Raw genomic sequence first — 23535 nt, forward strand, 5'->3', positions numbered from 1 at the left:
ACACATATATGGTTTAAAGAAAAACTTAACGTATTTATACTGAACTGCTCAGTATATTATTATTTATACTGAGCTTCCCAGGACATGTATGTATTGCTTTTGTGTATGAAGCATGAACTGCTTGACTATCTCTCATAGATTTGCACTGTTAGCAAATAAGGAAAACCTCCTTTAAATCAATCAGGATGTGTGCTTTTGCAATCTTATCCTGTTAGACACTAGTGGTAGTAATTTCATAGCCACACCTTAATGTAATATTTTTTTAAGTTTTAATCAAATGACTCCTTAGTCTTTGCAAATTGCCATTTGATTTATTTAAGTTTGAAATACCTTTTTTAAAAATATTTTTTCTTGTAATATTATTCCAAAGTGGGATAACGTTTATGTGATATTTCCAGATCCAAACTTGTGCAAGCAGTTTTAGTGTTAACACTGTATTTTAACCTTTTCATGTTTTACTTTTTTTTTCCCCCATATGATATTGACAGTATTCAAGTTATATTTGGGTTTTTTCCTGTTGTCAGTGTCTGTGAGCTTGAATTCAGTCTTTACATAGTTTTTGTGTAGAAAATATCTTCATTGTTTTTGGTGGTTTTGTGGGATTTTTTGCTTTTGTTTTAAGAAAGTACTTAAAAATGCCACATATGAATGGTAGGCGAGGAATCCAGAGACGATACTATTAAAAAGCATATCTAAGGACTGGAGGATATTTACAAAAGCATGTAGTGACAGGACATGGGGGAATGGCTTCAAACTGAAAGAGAGTAGCTTTAGATTAGATAATTAGGAAAAAATTCTTTACTGTGAGGATAGTGAAGCACTGGAATAGGTTGCCCAGAGAATTTGTGGATGCCCTATCTCTGAAAGTGTTCAAGGCCAGGTTGGATGAAGATCTGAACAAGCTGGTCTAGATGAAATGTGTCCCTGGCAGGGGAGTCGGTGACCTTTAAGGTCCCTTCCAACCTGAACCATTCTGTGATTCTATGACTCTATGATATATAGTAATAATGTTAATTTATTTTAACTTCTTATTAGCTTTCGTTTTAGGAGTAACCTTATTGGCACAGCATGGCAATTGTTTACTTTTTAGGTATTGGCATACAAGTCTAGTGCCAGGAGTCTTCAGTTTTTTTATTAAAAAAAAATAAGATATAGAATAATAGAATTATAGAGTGGTTTGTGTTGGAATGGACCCGTAAAGGCCATCTGGTCCAATCCCTTGCTGTGAGCAGGGACATCTTCAACTAGATCAGGTTGCTCAGAGCCCTGTCCAACCTGACCTTGGATGTTTCCATGTATATACTCCTTTGTTCCTCTCTTTTATATTTTTTAGATGTATTTGAGATGCCTTGTGCCTGTTGAAGTCATCATAGGCAACTACCTATACTAGAAATTGTACACTAGTGAATTGGCAATGAGACTGTTACCATGAGGTTCATCAAAAGTTACTTGTCCCATGCTGTTGAACTGACTTACATAGTCATATCACCTAAATAATAGAAATTGCTCAGCTGATATAACCTCATGCTGTATTTTCAAAATGTAGTATATGGAGATTTCAAAGTAGGAAGTGCCAATTTGCATTTTTCCATTAGCTACAAGGATAAGAAAACATTAAAATAGGTGATAACATTGATTATTAGCATATTATTTAAGAAACAGATGTAAGAAACGTAGAGAACCTTGTTTTTGCATATACCCAAAATTTTAATGTATATTAGCCAAGTGTAACTCGATTCAAATTTGCAGCTTCACTTTACTTCCTTAAATTGTTCTCTCATGTTTATTGTTTGTCTAGATTAACCATGGCTTTGATCAATACTTCTTTTATAATAAGAATGGTCAAGCAAAATTGTTGTGAGTGATTACATGGTTCTGACCTGCATAATGACAATAAAATAAAATCCATGTTCTGAATGTGTTACCTTTTTATTGAGAACAACTTTTTTTGTTCACTAGCTGATTTCTCAGTGAAGACTTCTGTTGAGATATCTGCAGAGAGATGAAGACTTTCTTCACTGATCTTTTATTCATAACTTAGAACTGAGTAAATACTACTAGTAGCATAATCATGCCTTCTAGTTAGTCTATATGAACATAAAGATACAAAATATAACAGAAACATATCAGTTGATGTATGAATCAAAATCTGACTGCAAATGTTAATAGCTTTTTAATATAAAATTTTGATTTTTTTAATGTGATGCATAATTTTTTGTCTTTCTAGATATGGCATGAACTGCCTCATTCAGTTTGAGGATTTTGCTAATGCTAATGCATTCCGCCTCCTGCATAAGTACCGTAACAAGTATTGCACTTTCAATGACGACATTCAAGGTAAGAGACTTTTTCTCTTCTCTTCATTAATGTGCTCGCAAGCCAGAAAAATAAGATTTAATTTCCAGAGGGAAACGAATCTATCATCTTTATTGTGATATTGGTAGATGTACAGTTCATATCTTGCCTTGGGTTTCCTCAGCGTGGGTTTCTGGTGAGCTGTGTTTGCTCTTAACCTCTCCCTTCTCATTTACACCTCATGCTTTGTGTAGATGTTCAGTCTTTGTGGGTTTTTTTAATAGTTTAATATGTGAGTGGCTTTCACCATATAAATTATGGTCTTCAGGATTTTGAGCAAATGTCAAAGCTCAAGTCTGGACTGTACTTCCCTCAGCTTTTTTGTCACTGCAGTGACAACTGCTTCACTGTTCCTCCATGCTTGATAAATGTCAGACTGTATTTCAGTTTTTAAACTGACAACTCAGTTAAATATTCATGTAATTTTCCTCACAGTCTCATTCAGTTTTAGAGGGAAATGACTCTGTTTTCCCATCTGAATCATTTGTACAGCTGGCAAAGGGAAAGTATCTAGGATGGGAAATGTCAGTGAGGGGGATTCCCCAGTGCTCAATCTAGACGGGGATCTTGTCCCTTCCCTCCCAGAAAGAAAGACAAACAGGGCTGAAGTGGCATATGCTACTGCTTGGGTTGCCTTATATCCAGTTGGGAAAAGAGCACTGGAAAATAACTTTCTCTAGGGCAGTAAGTGCACTGGCTCCCATCCTTGCGAGGAGGCTGAAGTCAGAAGAACTGCTGCAGAGAGGTACCCAAGGAGGGCTCTGGGCACCCATTTGCCTCTTACCTCTGTTCCCTTGGGTAGATGGAGGTCCTCAGCAGTGATAGGATCAAAAATGGAGTTTTGTTGTCTTCATTTCTTGCAGTTTTCAGTGACACTTTAAGCCAACCATAAGGAGCTTGAGTATGCCAGAGGTTGTTATTTTGAGTCATACTTGGGGTCTAGGTCTTATTTCAGGGACTCAGTGCATGGCAATGGATTCAAATAGCCCTTGTCTTTCTGGTGTTAGGGATTTGGCTAGCCGCATGAACTATGCTTCTGTTACAAGCCTGGCTGAGTTTTACTTCGCATCTGAAACAGATTATGAAGGACAACCTCCCAGATGGGAAATAAACTAATTATAAAATGTCATTTCCCTTTGTAAGAAGCATGATGCTTCTCTACCCTGCAGGATCTGAGTGTAGCCATGGTTACAGCAGTCCAATATAGCACACCAAACAGCATCTGGAAGTTTCCCTGGTTGTTTAGAGCCTCAGCTCCTACAGGGAATTCTTTCCTTGCAGGACAAAGGTCCTTAGTCCAAATCAGAGAGAGACTCAACTAGAATGTGGTTCAAAGAAATAGAAGGGAACCTTTTCAGCAGAAGTGTACCAAGTATGGGTAAACTTAGCTGACAAAGTCTTTTGTGTCTTTATTTGCATTTTCAAACCGCTACATTCTCTCTCAAGCACCTTGGAAGGAGGTGTCACAGCTGCATAATCACCTTCAGTAACTTTTTATTTTCATAGGATGTCATCTTCCCCTATAGCATGGAAGTAGAATAACAGCCCAAATATAGATCCAGTGATCTTTTATCTCTCTTTCTATTCCAATTTTATAAACTCTAAGGATCTTTCGCCTCACAATTTAAATGAGGATGGGTGGTGCTAAGTTTTTTAGCAGTCCTTAGAGATTTTCAGATTCTAAATGGCATTATTTTTTCCATGCTACTTGAAAGAGTGGCTTTCTCTCTATTTAAGTTGTGTTCTCTACCCCTAGAGCACTAAAGTTGACAAGTGGTGTCAGACCAATAAAAGCAAAGAAACACAGCACTGCATCTAATTTGCCTTCATCTTCTGAAGATAGTGCTTACTTGATATTTTAAACAAAGTTTTTCCTAGTCTTAATATTTTTCAAGAGAAAGCTACTTTAAGATCAAAAGAAATCTTTAATATGTTTTATGGAAAGGCTTTTTTCAGGAGGATTTTCACTGCCATAGGATATCCAGTGAAAGGATTCCTATATATCGTAGCGATGCAATGAGAACCATTAAGTATCTCCAATCTAAACAAGCTGTTAAATGATCCTGACTTCTGACAGACACTATAAAAGACAAAGAAAACATGGAAAGCTGCATACCCATCTGCAGGTACTCACTTGGACAAATGCAGTTGCCTTCTCTTAGCTCCCAGGTATTTACAGGGTGTCAGTATGCCCCTAAGTGACGTCATTGCAGAACATTTGGAAAAAGTCTGCCAAAACACTGATCTTATGGAACCACTAGAGACTGACCATTAAGGGTCACCTATAGATATATTTAAGAACTTCTGGAAACAGATTTGTCTCCATCCCTGCTACAGTGAGGTCACATCATTTTCTTCGGAGAAAGCTTTGTAACTTTTCCTACATCCCCTCTCTATACTCAAGGAATTGGGAACAAGGGTGAACAGGATTCTGACTAACTGCTATAAAACTATATTGAAATAATAAAATTCTTCATATTTTAGCATTCTAGAAAGCATCTTTGGTTTTGGATGAGTGTTGAATTTCTTCCCTCTGTAGTTACGGTAATTTCTTCATATTTATATTTTCAAAATACTCTTTTACAAACACAATAGCAATAATGTTTCCTTAGGGAGAAAATATTCACTTTTTTCCTTGGATTCTTGTCTGGTTTTATTCTGACCACAAATCAGCTTGATGCTTTTTTTCTTCTTCTCTATGAAACACATAAACTGATTTTTGGAAAAGAAAATCAGTGAAAGCCTTGGATTTAAAACAAATACTTTTATCTGGTTCTGTCTAACTAACGTTTTCCAGAATTGAGGGCGTTTTGATCATGATTTCCTATATGGGAGGAATATTAATTAATTATGTAATGTCAAACTTCACAACATTTAGAAATTCCTGAATTAGATGAGGTTGCTAGTTTTGCTTATCTCCAATATATTTAGGAAGGTGAAGTCATAAGGAAAAGGTGGAATTTTCTTGAAGATATGATACGTGGCTTTTTTATCTCTCCAACGGACGAATGCCAGAAGAACTGGAGCCTATGTTGTCAAACAAAGCTGTTTATCAAGGTGGAAGATGTTCTCTGCTTGATCACCCTAGAATGAGGCAGGGTTGGGATCCATGGTTTGAAAATCCCCTAAGAGAAACTACCCAGTTCCCTTCCCTGCTGCAGGAGAAGTCTCTTAAGACCTGCTAAAGAAGAAGTCCTAGGTATAAGGCCAGGACTACTGTGTCTGAAGTCCTGCTTACAGGTGGAACTGGCTTAAGCCATACCTGCCTGCCCCTCACAAATCCACCTGGAGCAGTGCAGGATGCCATAGTGCTCCCTTTCCACACCTGTTTGATTTTGGTGGGTCTTTTGAAAGAGTTTTTGCTACTCAAGTACAATCAGTGGCTTAAGGCATGTTTGGACGTCTTTAGGGTGGTGCATTTGTTTTATGTGGGTCTCTCACTGCTTATCATGTGGTAGCTGCTTGTAGTCATTGCTGATGTGGGTACATTTCAAATAGTGATATAAACTTCTCTAGCCTTGCTGCCTCTATGCAGGTCAATTATTTAAATTGTTGTAATCTTTTTTCCCACTCCTGTACTTTAAAATTGTCTCAGTTGACAATGACAAACTTCTGCAGTATAAGCCAATCTACATGAAATAAGTGTTTCACTGTCCCACAATGCCCATAATGCTTCCCCCTATTATGGACACAGAGACTGTATTTTATGCCAACAAAAATATTTACTCGGAGAGACTGCACTGGATTGGAATTAATTTCAGTATTCATCATGACCTTAGATGTCATTAGTTTTTAACAGCTGTGCTGTTTAATTGCATCAACATTTTATGAAAAGAAAGAAACCTAAAATAAAAATGTAGAGCCCATATAACTTAAGATTATTGTTTGATTTTACATATATGGTTTGATTTGAAATATATGCTAAATCACCAGACTGCCATTTGAATAATTAGGCAAATTATACCTGGAAGTTACATTATGACCACTTCAACATTAAGTCAGTTATTAAGTCATCTCTGCCATTCTCAGAGATCAGAATTTATCTGTCACAACAATTCTCCTTTTTAAGATTTAATTCTTTTTAATATTAACATCAAAAAGTATACATTTGGTACCTGGAAATTCCAGTTCTTGAAATAGCATTGTAAAGAAGGTTTTGGGTTTGTTGTTGTGGTTGTGGTGGGCATGGGGCTTCCAATTCATTCTCTTACCAGGAATTTTAAAAATGCAAAGTTGAATGACATGTAATAGCTCATATATTGATATTGTATATCTCAAATTCTGATACGATGTGCAAACTGTAGAAAACTTCTTTCATAATATGAAGAGAAATTTACTTACAAGTGAAGCACGTTGGGATTTTTAAAATAAAATAATTTTTAAAAAAACCTATTAAGACATATGCTGTAGAGCTATATAAAGTGTATTTTTCTTTTAGTATGTTCAGGATATCACCTCTCCATTCCTCAGTGGTAAATTTACATCGAAATCAGTGTGCTTTAAAGTAAATGCCTCACTGTAGCTTTTGTATAAGTTTCCATGTGTATATACAAATATGTGTATGTACAAGTATTCCTCTGTTTCATTTTTTTCTCATTACGGGTTTAAAAAATAAATCCATTTGCAATCAGCTTGGGCAAGGAGTTGCACCAAATGACCTCCCAGTCACAGCCACCCTGTGCTTCTGGGACTCGGTATCCCTTTCCAAGTGTGCCAAATGGTTGCTGTTTTAAAAAGGATACATTCCCCTTCCCTAGAGCCTTTCCCTGCTTTGCACTGCCTGACTATTGCAGCTGCAGAGCAGGGCAGTGTGCACACAAAGCTTTGAGAAGCCAGTTCATAGCAAGGAGAAGGAGTTCCCATCTCTTAAAAAAGGGTCCTTTTGAACTACCCACAGCAGTAGCATTTGCCTCACTAGAACTGAGATTATACCTTTTTGATAGGATCTTTACTCTCACCTTTTACCCAGTAAATCTAGGAGATAAGAATGGATTTTTTCCCCCCCTAGCACTCTATGAAGTGCTGTTTGGATGACTGGCTGTATTAACATGTGATTTCTGTTCTTCTTTGTATTAAGAAATATGAATTTTACTTTTACCACTTCCTTATCTTTTAGTCCAGACTGAATACCTCAGATTTTAGGATGTGCTGTAGAAAGTTATCCCCTCTTCTTGTTTGCTAGCTTTTTAAGACAAGGTAGGTAAAATTACATAAAGGAACTACTAATACTTGATTACAAGTTTTATTTTTTGAAACTAAATAATGGACAAATGCTTCATAGCCATAAGCAATTTGCATCCAATATAAATGAAGTTCTTATTCCTCATCTTTTGGGGATTTTCCCCCCATTTTTTGTCTTCAGTTATGTATCTGCTGAAAGAATACTCTGCGCTCCAAAGCATTTATAGTGTGCCAACCCCAAAAGGCCATGGATATCCCTTCACATATTCATGCTCAGTTGCACAGTTTACAGTAGTAAGTAAGGCTAAAGAATCTTGCACAGAAAACACAGACTTGGTGTAGAATGGTGTACCTTGAAATTTCACATCTATTGTATTTTTACAAGACTCACCTTCCTAGAAAACTATCATGAAATGTTTGCTGTCACAGCAGTTGACATTGCTTTAGAAAAACATCCTTTGTTAAATTTATTTTGGCTATTCTAGAAATTTGTGGAAAATAGAATGGGTTTTCAAAATCATATCCATGAACAATGTCTATCTTATTCTGCACACGAAGGATTTAACGTGTGCTCTGTAGGAGAGGGCCAAGTCAATTCTCTCCTTCCTATAGTGATGACAGTCAGAAAAGCAGCAAAATTCTGTTTCTGCTTCATCATGTCTGCGCAAAGTGGTTAGGCTTTGGCAGATGGATGGGAATTGCATTTTGATTCTTTTCAAAACCTTGAGTCAGTATTCAGGGTGAAATTTAAGGTCATGCTGTTAGTCAGAGCAGTTCTGGTTAAACAGATCTGCTATTCAGGCTGACGGTGCCCCCCTTTCAGTAGGAAGGAATAAGGGAAGCTGCTGACGAGGAATGATGACAGCCACTGCCAGCAGCAGTGATAGTGGGTTCAGTAATCTAATAAATTGGGTCTTTATCCCTTTTAGAATCAAAAGGCTGAATAAAATTGGTGTGGACTACTTTTAAATACCGTTTTTAGAGCAGTACTGTGCAAATCGTGATTTGAGAGAGATGTCATATTTAAGCCTTTTTATATTGCTATTATAACCTTTGTTCTGAATCAGCCTCATAATGAACATACAGGTAATGCTAGCTCACATCCCATGCAAATAATCAATGAAAAATATTACTGACAATCAATGTAGTATTTTATTTATGTTTCATATATCTTTTACTTTTCCTTAAAACAGAGGATGGTATAGTAATGTAAAAGTATCCTAACTGGTAATACTTAATTGCAGTACCTTTTTCTAGCTAACAAACTTAGCAACAGTACATCAACCATGAAGATGAGATGGTATCCTAGCATTCCCATTTGTTATAAATCTATGATATGTCACCAGAAAGCAGCTTGAAGTGCAGCTTTCATGGCTCTCTGAGAAGTCCTCTGATGAGGGCAGGATTCTGAGGTGACCACAACTTCTGTCTTCAAGAGCTGGAAACAGGACTGTACAGTGCTCCAGCTCAGCTTTCCTTTTCAGGAGATCAGACTGCTGGTCTTAGGAATAAGCTGTGTTATGTAGGCTCTCTGCTTCTCCTCCCCTATAAGAATAGCTGTGTAATATAAAATAGAAGAAAGAATTTTGCATCCAACGAGAGGATGGGATTTTTTCTTGCTGATTATGGCGATTGTTTGGTAGAGTACCAAGGGAAACTGAGAGCACACCCTGACTTCTCTGTTTTGCCATTTTTGGTCTTTGCCAATTTGGCCCTTGCCAGAGGAAGACTTAATGTCATCTGGGAAAGAAACAAGTTGGCTCTTGGACTCTGTGGGGTGGAAGTGTCTCAGCCTGATGGTTGTTGTTCCCAAAGGCATGCCTCAGAGGAACCCTTTTTAAGATATTTTTATTTAGAAATGAAGGACTGAACAAGTCATAAAAATTACTATATAACTAAAAATGCCAAATTTGTATGGTCTAAACATTAAGTGGGCTGAGAACGAGGTGTCCTGTATTTCTGATGATTGAAGGGAAAAGTCATAATCAAAAGCACATAACAAACTTTTTAGTTCTGAAGGCACATGTTTTTTAACTGCTCAGGTGGATTTACTTCAAAAAGTGACTTCCTAACTTTAAAATGTGTTGTTAAATTCTATTATGCATTATCTTTTATTTTTGAAGAAGTAGCCATTCTTGAAACTCAGATGATCCTACCTATGAATCACAGATTCAAACTCAGCCTTCAACACCCAGATGATGTCATTTAAGAAGAGGTTTACATGCTACCAGGCTTCTTATTACTTCTGTTTTTTTAGTGCCTTAGCTACATTTCTTGAAAAATCAATGGTCTTTGTGCCTGTGGTATGAATGTCTGTTTTGAGCACCTCCTGGAGTTTAATGTAGAGATTACTGTTCTCTCAACTTTAAAATTCGCCTTGTTTATGAGAAAGTAAAATTATGAAGAGCAAATTTAGGGGAGCTGCATGTTGAGGGCAAATGTCCAATGTGCAGATTCTGGGCCACACACTTTTGGAGGGCTTGTCATACCTATTTCACACTTTTTATGAAGGAAGAATCAGTAGCAATGTGAATTTTCCCCTCAAAAGCAACTGGGTGGCTTGTAGGCAATTGCTGACCCCGAGATTAGCTCAGTTGGTTAGAGCATGGTGCTAATAACATCAGGATTATGGGTTTGATCCCTGTATGGGCCATTCACTTAAGAGTTGGACTCGATGATCCTTGTAGGTCCCTTCCAACTCAGAATATCCCATGAAATTAGGGACACAACATCCAGTGCTCTGCACACACTCTGGATGCAAGCCACCCTAGGATCAAAAGCTTAGGAAAAGCAGTTAGGGCAGTGATGATCAGGAATAGGTTTGTAGAAGCCAGCAGATGAAAGGAGGTTGTAGCCAGGTGGGGGTTGGTCTCTTCTCCCAGGCAGCTCTCAGTAAGACAAGAGGGCATGGTCTTAAGCTCTGCCAGGGGAGGTTTAGGTTGGATATTAGGAATAAATTCTTTACAAAGAGGGTAATCAGACATTGGAATGGGCTGCCCAGGGAAGTGGTGGATTCACCGTCCCTGGAGGTTTTTAAGATGAGACTGGATGTGGCACTTAGTGCCATGGTCTAGTAATCATGGTGGTAGTGGATCAAGGGTTGGACTTGATGATCTTGGAGGTCCTTTCCAACCTGCCTGATTCTATGATTCTGTGATTCTCCTTTTAAGTTCTTACAGGCTTCTCAAAATCATTTGTGGCCTCATCTTTGGTTTCCTTAGGTCAGTCAGTGGCAGCTGCTGCCCAGAGAAGGAAGGATTAATTTCTTTTCCCAGAACTGGACATCGCGGGGTCTGTGTTTGTCTTCCTGTGATTCAGCTCTCTCTGAATCAGATAGGCATTTTAAATCTTCAAACACTGTTGAAAACCATTTTTTGACTTCCAATACCTAATTGTTAGTGTCCAGTACAGCTTTTTCAGTTCTGATGAAATTAGTACTGTCTGATATTGGTTCTTCAGAATTTCCTCTAAAGAAACACACTGAGCACAACTTTGCTGCTGGTATTATCTATGTCACTACCACATCCCCGTCCGCAGGATGTCTTTATGGGTTCTGTGAACTTGTTGAAAACTAATGCACTTTCTCAGCATTTTTTCCAGTATTTAATGGATCCTTGCAGAAATAGAGTCTGATTGGTTTGGGGTTTTTTGGTCCACCTTATACCTGGGCTTTAATGAGGATAATAACTTGTGAAAAATACAAGCTTGTTGCCTGAAGTCAGAAAAATTCATGAAAGAAAAAATTCATGAAAGAAAAATTCATGAAAGAAGATCTTCCCCCTCCAGTAGACTTTGTTGGGGAGAAGGAGTCACCTTCAAGCTTTGGGTCAGAAGAGCCAGATATGAGGTCCTGATGACTAAGTACAACTTTCTTGAGCATGACAGAAGCTGACAGCTAGACTTAGCAGTGCTGGCAATTCACCTGCAGTCTAGTGTATCGATTTGGGTGCTGCAGTTCAAGAAATAAAAGAAACAGCCCAAGGAGAGAAATGAGTGCTGTTCTAGAAAGTGTGAAAGAATTGGGATTGTTCCACATAAGAAAAACAGGTTGGGACAACATTAATCTTCAAATATAGTACATGACTTGTTGCAAAGACAAAATTAAAGGTTTTCCAGTAGTAGATAAGAGACCAAAATAGAACAAGAAGAAGCAGAAAAGAAACATTTACATTTGAAATTTTCAACCAAAAGTATAGGTAAGCACTGGAGTAGCTTTCTGAGGAGATCATAAGAGCATTCAAAAGAAGACTTTAGGGACAAGTTAGACAAAGATACATCAGCAGTCACAGAGGTATGACTGATCCTGCCACTGTGAACAAGTTTGGGTTTGATCCCTCCTTGGGTTCTCTTTATTGCCCTACTATTTATTAATAGCTGTTTCTCACAATGAAGACCAAAATTTTTCCATTCAAAGGCAGACAGGTATCTCGTTCTTTGTGGTTCTGATTTGGAGAAGAAAGGCCTCCACAGGCTAAATCTTAAAACTAAATGTTAGCCTTTTTCCCTGTGTAGCATAACTCAGAGATAGATTTAAAAGGCACCTCCAATGTTTTAGATGCTGGTGAGCTGAAACCCCCTTCACAGTGGACTGGAGCCTTAAATAAGGTGGCCCTATTCCTTCAGCTAGCTTTGCTTCTCTGTAAATGTTCAGTTTGTTCATCTACTCTTGACAACCTCTCCATGAGAAATGAAGGCTTATTGTAGTCTTGTATTTTACTGTACTTGGAGTATATCTATTTTAAGAATGAAACCAGTATCTTAATTTTCAGTATCTGGAGTCCTTCAAAATACACCTGTCTGGGTTTTCATACCCTTCCCTTCTAAGAAAGGTCCTAACCAGAGTATTCTATAATAGTTTGAATGCCCTAGCCATTATACCCATCCAGTAGAATTAATTGATCATATTTAATTCCACATTACTCTGAAGATATTCCCACTTAATTTAACTTTCATAAGAACAAAGTAGAGCAAACCCCAGTTCCACTCAACTATTTGTTACTACCCTCACTAATTGTATCTTTTAGCCAAAAGATGCTGTGGAATTATTTAAAATGTAATGTTTTGTAATTGTGTCCAGAATAACCAAATTTATTCTTTTTTCTTTTTTACCTTCAGGAACTGCATCTGTTGCTGTTGCAGGTCTCCTTGCAGCTCTGCGTATTACCAAGAACAAGTTATCAGATCACACAGTGTTGTTCCAGGGAGCTGGAGAGGTATGTATTTTTATACATCATGAAAAATTGTGCTGTGGTGATTTTTCTTAGTATTTAATCAAGTTATATGTGTCCACTTAACAAGATGATTAAATGGGTAGAACAATCGCTAACACGTGCTGAAAGGTGGTTTTTAATTCAAATGTAAACTTGTAGAAAAATCTCTCATCATCTTTTCAAACCTTGTATTTTTCATAAGACATTTTTTGGAGATCTGTTCTATTTTTAGAACTTCTGGGTTTAGCTCTTCACCTGTAAGTTATTGAACTGCTCTTAATATAAGCAAACAAAACATTTTTGAAAGATGAGGAAATACATCAGAGAAAGTAAAGAAAACATATTTACATAAATCAGTGTTATTTAGGAGGAAGCAGTGCCTCTTTGAATTTTTTTTGTCATTGAATACAGTTTTTCAGTATTCTGCATATTGAGATCATCCATTTCTGAAGATTTTATGCACATTTTTTATACTAATTTTTCAGTATTAATTTCTAAGCCACTTCACACAAGTGAAGGTTGTACTTATCTACAGTGTGGCTTGTCACCTCTTGCATCTCTTGCATGAAGTCTTCAATCCCATGGAGACTTCTTTAATTTCATTAAATATTTGATGTTAAGTCTGTAGTTTTCAGAACTACTTGTATCCATGTCTGGTGTGTCAGTGCCTTGGTGCATCAAGACTGTCCATCTCTTTGGAGTTCCTTCCCCTGGTTTTGCTCCATGTTCAACAGAGAGATTAATCCATGGTCTAATGTTTATTTTTTTTATTAGTATTGTCAGCGCACCTGTTACTGCAAAGAGGTAATGGTAGATGTCATCCCTCCTGCAGGAGCTCATTTTTAATAAAACTACTTATTTCTTAATGAAAAAAGGGTAATCTCACTTGATTCTCAGTGAACAAGAAACAGAACCAACCCTACATATGTATGTGAGTCGGTAATCAGAAATACCAAGTGGTGTCTGGGCTCGCTTTTTTGCCTGGTTTTCAATCTGTACCTGTATGACATTTGATCTGTTGGATGAAATATTATAAAATCCAGTAAGAATTACACACATTTCAGCAAAATATTGATAAGTGAGTTTTTCTCTTCCTTGCTTTCACTGGGAGCACAGCCAAATCTAGAGTTACAAAATAAATGAATAGTAGGTAAAAGGAGACTTACCTTCCTGATGGACATTTTAAAAAAAGATAAAAGCAAAAAATCTTTTAGAACTGTCTTTTACTTTCTGGCATGCAGACTGTGATTTCCTTTGGTTTTAATTACAAAAATTTCAAAGAAGTAAAAATACTCAATGCATTCTGAGATTAATATCATAGGATTATAGAATGGTTTGGGAAGGGACCTTAAAGATCATCTAGTTCCAGTTCTACTGCAACGGGCAGGGAACCTTTCACTTGACCACGTTGCTTAGAACCCCATCCAACATGGCCTTGAACACTTCCAGGGCTGTAAGTATTATTATGTGGAATAAATGTTAGTTCTAGCATTTTCTAGTTTAAACATTTATTGCAGTCTCCACACTCTAAGTGCCATCTGAAGATTTATCTGTACCATGATTTATCTATATGATATAAGATTTATCTATGCTATTTTTCTACATTATGGTTTCTAATTACCAAATGGTAGCAACAGTTCATTAGGTTTACTTTATGAAAAAATAATTATTCAGTTTTATTGTTTAATGAAATTAAGAAACTTACCTAAAGTGGTGGGTAAAGGAAACAAGTGAGTAGGGGATTTCTTTTATTTCTTGTTTTTTATACTACTTTTCTTCTTTTTCCTTCAGGCTGCACTAGGGATAGCAGACCTCGTTGTTATGGCTATGGAAAAAGAAGGGATTTCCAAAGATGCAGCTACCAAAAAGATATGGTTGGTTGACTCAAAGGGATTAGTAGTAAAGGTAATATGATTTTATCATTCCTTTAAATATCATGATATTACTTGCACTCTGTAGATAAAGACAAGAATATGTTCTTTGTGAAAGCAACTGCAACAATATATCTCTCTTGGCATAGCAAGTTGTTTTTCTTTTCTAAAGTTTATTAAATTAATGACAGACTTCCATGTTACTTCAGGGTGGGGGATTATTATGCTTGGAGTTCCTGCTCTATTTCTCCTAGGGATGAGCACATAATGAAGAGAATTTTTCAGCAGTTCATTAAAAAATGTGTGAAGAAAGAAATGTTCAACTTAGGGGTTTAATATTTCCCATGTTAATGTGACTACTATTTTTGAGCACAGTCTTGCACAAAGACATATACATACATTATTAGGATGGCAGGCAAGTCATCCTTCTGCAACAACTGACATACCTTGCAACAAATAGCTCCTCTGCACAGTGATATAGCTCATGTTGCAGATGTTGTGGTCTGCAGTGCTATCAACGCTGGTCAGAATTTGAAGCTGCTGAGAGACTTCATCAGTCACCCTTTACCTCATTCCTTCCATGTGCCAAAATAAAGAAACATATGAATTCCATGTGCCAGAATAAAGAAACTGGTATGTTTTAAAAGGTAGTTATGCATTTAATAGTTTGTGAGCTACTTAAAGGAAATGGATGAGATGCCAATTGGCTTTGCTTTTTCACCTTGCTGGTTGTTTTGCAGTATTTGTGGTCATGTTTGTTGGTACCACACTCCTGCCCAGTGTTCTTTAGCTATCTGATATGAAAGATCTTTTGTGGTTCACATTCCTTTGCATCAAGGGGATGCAGCCAGTATCTGTTGGCTTATTGAACAGCATCAGAGCACCTTTCACTCATGCTGTTCGAGAGAAAATAGTAGGATCATAGACTCTGAGATGGGAGAGTATTACTAAGGTCATCTTGGACACCCCTTGCCAGAAGGCACAAAAGTAGCCTGATCAGGTACAGAAGAATGCCACTGTCTAGGACACAGGTGTTTTCGTTTGTTTTTTTTGGGGGGGGGGGGAAGAGTTGGTGCTTTTCTTTTTGTTTGTTTATTTTAGTGAGTTTTTTTAATCCTTTTTGTTTTCATCTAATAATCTTAAAGTGATTTTGCACACAAACATAGATGACTGAAGGCTTGTGTATTGTCTGTGGCTGTTGAAACCTTGATGTTGTCTAAGAAGAGTGATGTGTTGCACCATTTCTTCCGCCGTAGAGACTGGGATTATAAAATAATGCACTTGAACTAAAATCACCTTCTGGTACTGTTAAGGGAACAAACTGACAGGGGCAGTGTAGGAACTTCCCAGCCCTAAGGTAGCAAAACAGGTCTCAGCTGCCTGTCTGTCCAGTCGAGGTGGTTAAGCAGCCTTTCTTCTCTCTCCCTCATTTCTTCTCCCTGCTTCTTTACAGCTCTCACTGCTAATTTGCTAGTCAGCCGAGAAGCCGGGTTGTTGCTTTTGGTGTGCAGCGACTGTTTCCTTTCACGGGTTCTAAATTTTTAGTGACTCAGTGACTGCATTCTTTCCTCACCACCTTCTAGTTTCTGTGCTCTCAGGCAGTGCCAAAACTAATCAGTGTCTCACACAGCTTCGATGTTCCTTTCCTCTCTTATTCTTCTTGCTGGAGCTTTAATTTGGGTTTTGTCCAAAAAGCAGTCCACTGAATTTCATGTTCTGCCTGGAGTATATTTGTGAACTGTTGTGATAGCCAGACATAACAGCTGTCTGAGGTAGATTAGGGCTGAATTTGTGGCCAGATGTTGACGCAAGCAGCAGGAGCCAACGGTGCACATTTCAGGTTGTTGCTTGTTTTCCTGGAAGACCTGGGAGCACTAATTTTCCCATCTAGCCATCATGGGGGGCTTGAGAATGTGTGGGTGCTTACTGCTGCACTGTGTTTATGAAGAGCCTGCTGGGTCTAGAAGGTGGAGATCTGTCAGGACAAGGCCTGAGCTGGGCATAAGGAAGCATGTTCTTGGCCTAGGGTGCTGCAAGTCCTCTCTTGGCTTCTTCTGCAGAGAAATGTTCCCCTGAAAAGTAAGAAAAAGAAAAGAAAAATTTCCTACCCCAAAAGAAAGAAAATACAAAGAAAATACAATGGAAGCCTCTTGAGGCTTGAGATTTAACTGCCAGGAAATAATATGTACAGCAAGTAAATAATTAAGCTAATTCCTGGTTCCTTTTTCTGGCCTGAGAGAGAATGCTGTGATTTAATTCCGCTTAGGAAATTTTTTGGGCTTTAGCTGATTGTAGAAAAGTGCTACAAAGGCTTGTAAGATTTTCCAAATTCTTAGAAACGAGATAAGAGAAGTAAAATGGGGAAAATTTATGAGAAAGTTGTACAATCAGAACAACCTTTTCATTATTGCAAAGGTAAGAATTGCCAAGCTACAGCATAGATCACTACTTAACCAACTTTTGCATAAACTAAACTGACACACTACTAAGGACGTGTATCAATAGAAATCTGTTCAACAAAGAGTCCCTTCAACTTTGCTTTACAAAAACCTACTTAATCAAAAGAATTTTACTTGAAGCAGTGAGACTTTTTCAGTCCTAGAAATGTTCTGATCTGTTGCTTTAGCAGTGTGAGAAATAGGAGAATCTCTTAAGACTCAGCAATTACTTTGTCCAGCGAAACTAATTTTTACATCATTTATATTCTATGCTGTCCTTTGATCATTAATTTTGCGATGTGTGATTATAGATTTGAACGTTGCTTCTCCTTTCATCTGCTTTCTGTAGTGTTTCAACCAGTTCTAACCAAAGAAAATTAACCTTGGAACTTTTGTTGACCTAACTGCAGTTTCCACCTTTTTCTTCTTACCCCACCCTCAAAAGCTGCCACGAAGTCACTTATCAGGCTTGTGTTGCTGAATTTTGTCCTTTGTGGCTTTTTAATTTTAATTCAAGTGCAGCTGTGTTTTCATTTTCCTGTTGATTTTATTCCCACCTCCCCCTCCATGGGAACCATCTGTTTTCATTAAACCAAGTCTGATGACCAACTTTTCTGCTATGTTGTGGTGAAAGAGCTGGTGATGAAGGCTGTGTTTATTATGCTGCCTATAGTTGTGTTCTATACTGCATTCTAGAGACCTTATAGTGTTGTTGGTATTCGTTTGGGATTGTTGTTTGGTCTTTTCAAATTTATTTAGAATGCTTTCACCAGTTGAAATTAATTGTTTTGCAAAGGTGAGTGAGGAAGGTTTGCAGATAATAATATCATTAGAATTTTGCCACACGTAAACTATGTGACTTTTTGAAACTTACTGTCTTAAGTATCCCAGTGCATTCAAATGGAAATTTTAATGTTTAATTAAAAGATACCTTTAAAGTTGCTTTTGCACTGTTGTGTAGTTGAAGATGTATCAGGTTTTGGTGGCGGGGGAAGGGGGGGGGGCTACAGGGGTGACTTCTGTGAAGCTGCCAGAAGCTTCCCTCATGTCTGGTAGAACCAATGCCAGTCGGCTCCAGGACAGACTTGCTGCTGGCCCAGGCCAAGCCAACCAGGAATGAGAGTAATGCCTCTGTGATAACATATTTAAGAAAGAAAGAAAAAAGTTATTGCGCAGATGAAATTGTGACCAAAGAGTGGTGTGAGAACATCTGAGAGAAACAGCTCTGCAGACACCAAGGTCAGTGAAGAAGGAGGGACAGGAGGTGCTCCAGGCACTGGAGCTGAGATTCCCCTGCAGCTTGTGATGAAGACCATGATGAAGAAGGCTGTCCTCCTGCAGCCCATGGAGGACCACAGGGATGCAGAGGTCCATCTGCAGCCTGTGGAGGAGATCCACGCTGGAGCAGGTGGATGTCTGAAAGAGGGCTGGGAACTTGTGGGAAACTGTGCTGGAGCAGGCTCCTGGCAGGGACCTGTGGATGAAGGAGCCCATGCTGGAGCCCAGATAGCTTAGTCGATAGAGCATGAAACTCTTAATCTCAGGGTCATGGGATTGAGCCCCACAGTGGGTGCCAATAAAAGACTGGAGGGTTGACCTTGGCTGGATGCCAGGTGCCCATCAAGTCATTCTATTGCTCCCTTTCCCAGCTGGACAGTGGAGGAAAAATAAGATGGAAAATGACTTGTAGGTTGAGATCAAGCAGTTTACTGAAGCAAAAGTGCAAGTTTGTGTGCTCACAAGTGCAGAGAAAAAAGGCTTATTCTCTACTTCCTATCAGCAAATGATAGGGGGGTGACTGTTGGTGAGACAGCACTGGTGCTGTGCAAGTGCTGCTCAGCAGCAGCCAAAACACCGGTGTGTTATCAACCTCTTTCTAGCTACCAGTGCAAAGCACAGCACTGTGGGGGTGGCTTTGGGGAAATAAAGTCCATCTCAGCCAGACCCAATACAGAAGATTATACATAAGCAGTTGGGACTCATCTTTAATTCTGAATTCTGTCCCATGATCACATTTTCTCTGATTGATTAATAATTTTTTAAGTATATAAAAACATTGATGGGTTATGTCTTCCACATTCCTTTCCATTCCCATATTCTCAGTGTTCCCATATTTTTTTCTGTTAATCACACAAATTGCAAAATGTGTGATGAACACATTTTGTGTCTTCTTTAAAGCTGGCATAGCTGGCATAGTGACACGTTTAGCTATATTAGTGTCAAATCTTCGCCCATGAACCTCAAAGACACTAAATTCTTTTGTGTCAACTAGCTGAGAAGAGGCAGAATGTGATTATCAGTTTTAGGATGTTCGTGATGTTCACGATTGTCTGAGCATTTCAGTAATGTGCTGCAAAGACTTCTATTTGCCTTCTTCTTCTTTTTAAGGTAATACCAAGAACAGAGTAGGCATGATGATTGCACCATATTCCTGGGAATATGGTGCAAATAATAAGGCATTCTTAGTATTTAAAAGGACTCACTAGAAACCCCGCTGCCCTCTGCCAAGGATAGCTCCTCCTATGCTGAGGATGGACATGCCGTTGGGAATGTTCCTGGGCTGCCAAATGTAATTCTCTTGTGGTGAAGTTTGTCTGCAATTTGCAAGGCATCATTAGATTTTTGTATGCCACATAATCCCTAGTGCACAGGAGAAGTTCCTTTACATAGGCGTGAATATTCTCCATAATTTTAAAGAGTATGTCAACATGGAGCAGTGTTGCTTTTGACAGTTTTGTACTCTATTCTTTCTAGTTCAGCAGAGTAATACTTGTATCTAGTCAAGTGATTTGTATTTTAAATGTCCGTTAGATGAGTGATCTCATCCCCTGTATGGCAAGCACAAGAACATCCACTGAGGTCTAATGGTTGAAGGCTTCAGAATGTTGACCTTTCTAAGAGGAGGACTGAAATAGATCCCAGAAGTTTACCAGTTTCCGTGGTCCTAATTATTTAAAATTGAGATAACCAGGTAAACCTTTAGATAATCCCATAAAATGATTTCATTTTCCCTCCTCCTTCCCCCATTTCATTATCCCTGGCAACCATATTTGGATAAGATCATCACAACCAAATAACTGGCAGGGGATATGACCTTGATTAAAGTTTATGGTTTGGTCAAAGCTGGATACGTACATAGTTCAAATCTTTGCTTAGAAAATGATGGAAGAGGTACATTTGGGATTGACACCAGAACCTCAGTGCCATATAGGTGTGGTTGCTTCCATAAGAGTCAGCAGACCCCATGTAACAAGTGAAAGAGTCTTCAGAGCTCACAACTAAATATTGTATTATTGAACTGAATACCATCCAGACTGTTATTTTTTTTATTATTATTTTGTCAATAATCACTCTTTAAAGAAGTTTCTATTTCATTCTAGATACTAATTTGATAATGGCTTTAATGTTGACTTTTATATACCACCTAATGTTTTAACTCCTTGTTCTGCTAACTTTTAATTATTTCTAGCTTCTTATCAACAGTCCATTATTCTGACACTTCTGTTCTTGATCACTTCTTTTATGGCTGACTGCAACTGGCTATGACCTTTTAAGCCAAAAAAATTTATTTACGTTTTAGCAACGATGCAATGCCTTGGGTATCTCTGAGGCATGACAATCACTCAAAGCAGTTTCTGCCTTATTTTACTCATGTCACATCCCTATGAAGCGATCCTTGTTTGCTTCGTCAGTTATTCTGATGTCTGGAGAATCAATGTGTGTGCTTTCATCTTTCCTTTATTGTATTCTATATGAAGTATAAGTTTTGCAAAAAGGAAACACATTAATTTGTCTCTGTACTCATGAACATGACTCATGCTTGGTGAGTAATGTATGAAAACAAGTGAGCACAAGGCAAAAGGATGATTGGTGGGCTGTTTCTCTGAAAGAGACACCATCAAAATCTATTAACTTTGTTAGCATGTAACTCTTTGACACTGTGTACATTAGATGTATTGATGAGATAGGCACCTAATTTGGATGGTTTATGCTTTCTTTCGCTCGTGCTCTGTGACTGAGATGAATGATTGTTTGGCTCAATTTTCAATTGCTTTGTGGATTTGTGATTTGCTCCACTTCTCAGATCTTATCTTCTTGAAATAATTGTCTTTATAATTTTGTCCTGCCTATTAACCTTCTTAACCCATTAACCATGTATCCTTATTTACATGAAAAGGGCACTTTATAAATTTTACAGGACTTAAACAGCCCTAATCTTCTAACAGTGTGTTCTAAAGTCAACATCAGAATTACATTTCTTACCTAAATTCTTAGTCTGAAATGGCCAACCATTATGACATTATTTCTTCCAAATGTTATGGGTTTTTTCACACATGTGATAACAAACTGTTTATTAGTTCTGTGTCCAAGTTGCCTGATCTGGTTTTAATGTGTTCTCTTCACCCTTAGGTGTTAGATGATGAGCCTGATGAGGAGGCACTGTCACTTTATAGTTAGAGCCTTGGTACAGGGATTTGGGAGGGCTTGCATGTCTCTGCTATTTTGCTTCCTAAATGAGGTGGCACAGGAGTGCCTGTCACCTGCAGGAACTGGAATTCAGTTAACCCCTGACCAGTGAGTCCATATCCATACCTCCACCTTTTCTGTTTTGCATTTTGTGACTCCTCATACCTGATGCTGTCCTGTGGTTCTGGCTAGGGGGGCAGCCTGGCCTGTCCCCTCCCAGCCCACTCTCTCTGCCTCTCCTGTCCCTTCCCTATCATGACTTTGTTGGACTCTCCAGGGGAGGTCCCTCATCTCCCAGCACTGTCTGCAGTCCCTGCCTAGAGCTGGTTGAACCAGATGGTTCATAACAACCTTTAGACCATGGATTTACTTGTGATGAAGAGATAAAAAGCCACGTAGAGACCATCTCCCAAAAGGGAGATGTTTCACCACCTTCTCCCATGACTCTTAAACCACATTTTTTTTCACAACTGTTTTTTTGTTTGTTTTGCTCTTAACTGTGCAGTGGGAAACTCACAGGAAAAATTCAAATAAAATGAAAACATTTGCAGCTGGAAATACTCTACCTACTAATGGACTGCTTTGCTCTCTAGTCTACAGTTCTCGTCTTCAATATTTAAGAACCTCCAATGAATTTATTAATTTGTCTGTGTACTGATCTCTGTTCTCTTGTTTAAATAAGCTGCAGTTGACAGAGTCAAATGGAGGCAAGTGTTTATATAAATAGATTTGTGCCTCCCTGGTTGTTAGATGGGACGAGTGCCAGCGCTGCCTGAATATGGGACAGTGCAGTCATCAGGGTGCTCTGGCTTATTCACAGCTGCCTCCCAGCTGATGGAGAGAGCAATACTTGGAGAGCTTCCAGCCCTGCCTCTCTTGCCTCACTGGTATAGAGCTGCTCTGCTCTTCAGCCCTGGCTCGTGGGGCAGCCCCAGCAGAACCAGCTCAAATGGGCTGTGGCATTAGACTTCACATTGGTGATATTTGCAAGATTTGCCTCCTGTTTTGTAATATCCCATATAGATGTCTGCTGTGCAGTCTAAGTCTCCTGTTTTTACAGCTGTTTTCTGTGAATTTTCTCAGGGTTTTATTGATGGGTCATTTTTGTTTGTTATCTGAGCCTCAATTTGGCTATAATATGATGATATGGGTAACTTTCTGTGAAAACTGTGATGTATATTTGCTAGTGTCTGATCCCTCTTGATCAGACACTAAAACTGAATACTTCAAAACCCTCCCCTAAAAGTAAGAACTGCTTCCATTTCAAATCCAACGTATGAGCATTTTTTTCATAAAACTATTAAATACTGAGTCCTGTTACTTCCTTTTTCTCCTTGAATTGAAAGGTCCTGGTGTCCAAGTGACTATGTTTTACTATTGGTATTAATAATATATAATACAAATTACTCTGCTCCATTAAGGAGTATAGACATTTTAGGATTGCCAAGATTTTTCATGCATAATGTCACCATCAGAGAATGCTGCTGTTGTTTCTTTATCTCTGTATTTCATCTACTGATTTAACACAGTCCACATTGTAATTAATTTGCTAATAAAGGATTTAACTCATATTACTTTCCAAGATACCACAGTGACTTCTAATATATGTGTTTTCAGGTTGCTTTGTTCTCTTTTGTTCAAATCCAAACTATACCATAGGTTTCTTGGTACAGAATTATACTGTGATAGAGGCAATACTTTTCCTCTCCAAAGTAATTTCTGGATTTTTCACAGAGTTTTTGGACTTAAGGTTTATTAATATTTTTGAGTGTTATTAATATTCTCAACCTTCAGCATTCTTGTGAAAGTGTATTGTATAGTTCATTCAGGCAGCTTAATTATGCTTTAAAGATACCACGAATGTTGTCGTAATACATTAGTTTTTAGTAGTCTGTTAGTTGGTTGGTTGGTTTTGGTTTTTGTGTTTTTTTTTTTTAATTCAAGCAAATTTATTACAATGCCACTAGCAAATTACTTGTTCTATAAAAGACAAGAAAATCATATAAGAATATA

At 38.1% G+C, this 23535-nt stretch overlaps 1 protein-coding gene across 1 annotated transcript in view; it reads left to right on the forward strand.

The window, feature by feature from the left end:
- ME1 (malic enzyme 1) overlaps window positions 1-23535 on the forward strand; it is a 160981-nt gene that overhangs the window by 118230 nt on the left and 19216 nt on the right. Inside the window, exons 7-9 of the mRNA XM_032684168.1 lie at window positions 2228-2337; window positions 12652-12749; window positions 14538-14651. Coding sequence (XP_032540059.1) covers window positions 2228-2337; window positions 12652-12749; window positions 14538-14651 — 322 coding nt within the window. The remainder of the gene's footprint in view (window positions 1-2227; window positions 2338-12651; window positions 12750-14537; window positions 14652-23535) is intronic.

The sequence above is a fragment of the Chiroxiphia lanceolata genome, chromosome 3, assembly GCF_009829145.1.
Source record: "Chiroxiphia lanceolata isolate bChiLan1 chromosome 3, bChiLan1.pri, whole genome shotgun sequence".
Lineage (NCBI taxonomy): Eukaryota > Metazoa > Chordata > Aves > Passeriformes > Pipridae > Chiroxiphia > Chiroxiphia lanceolata.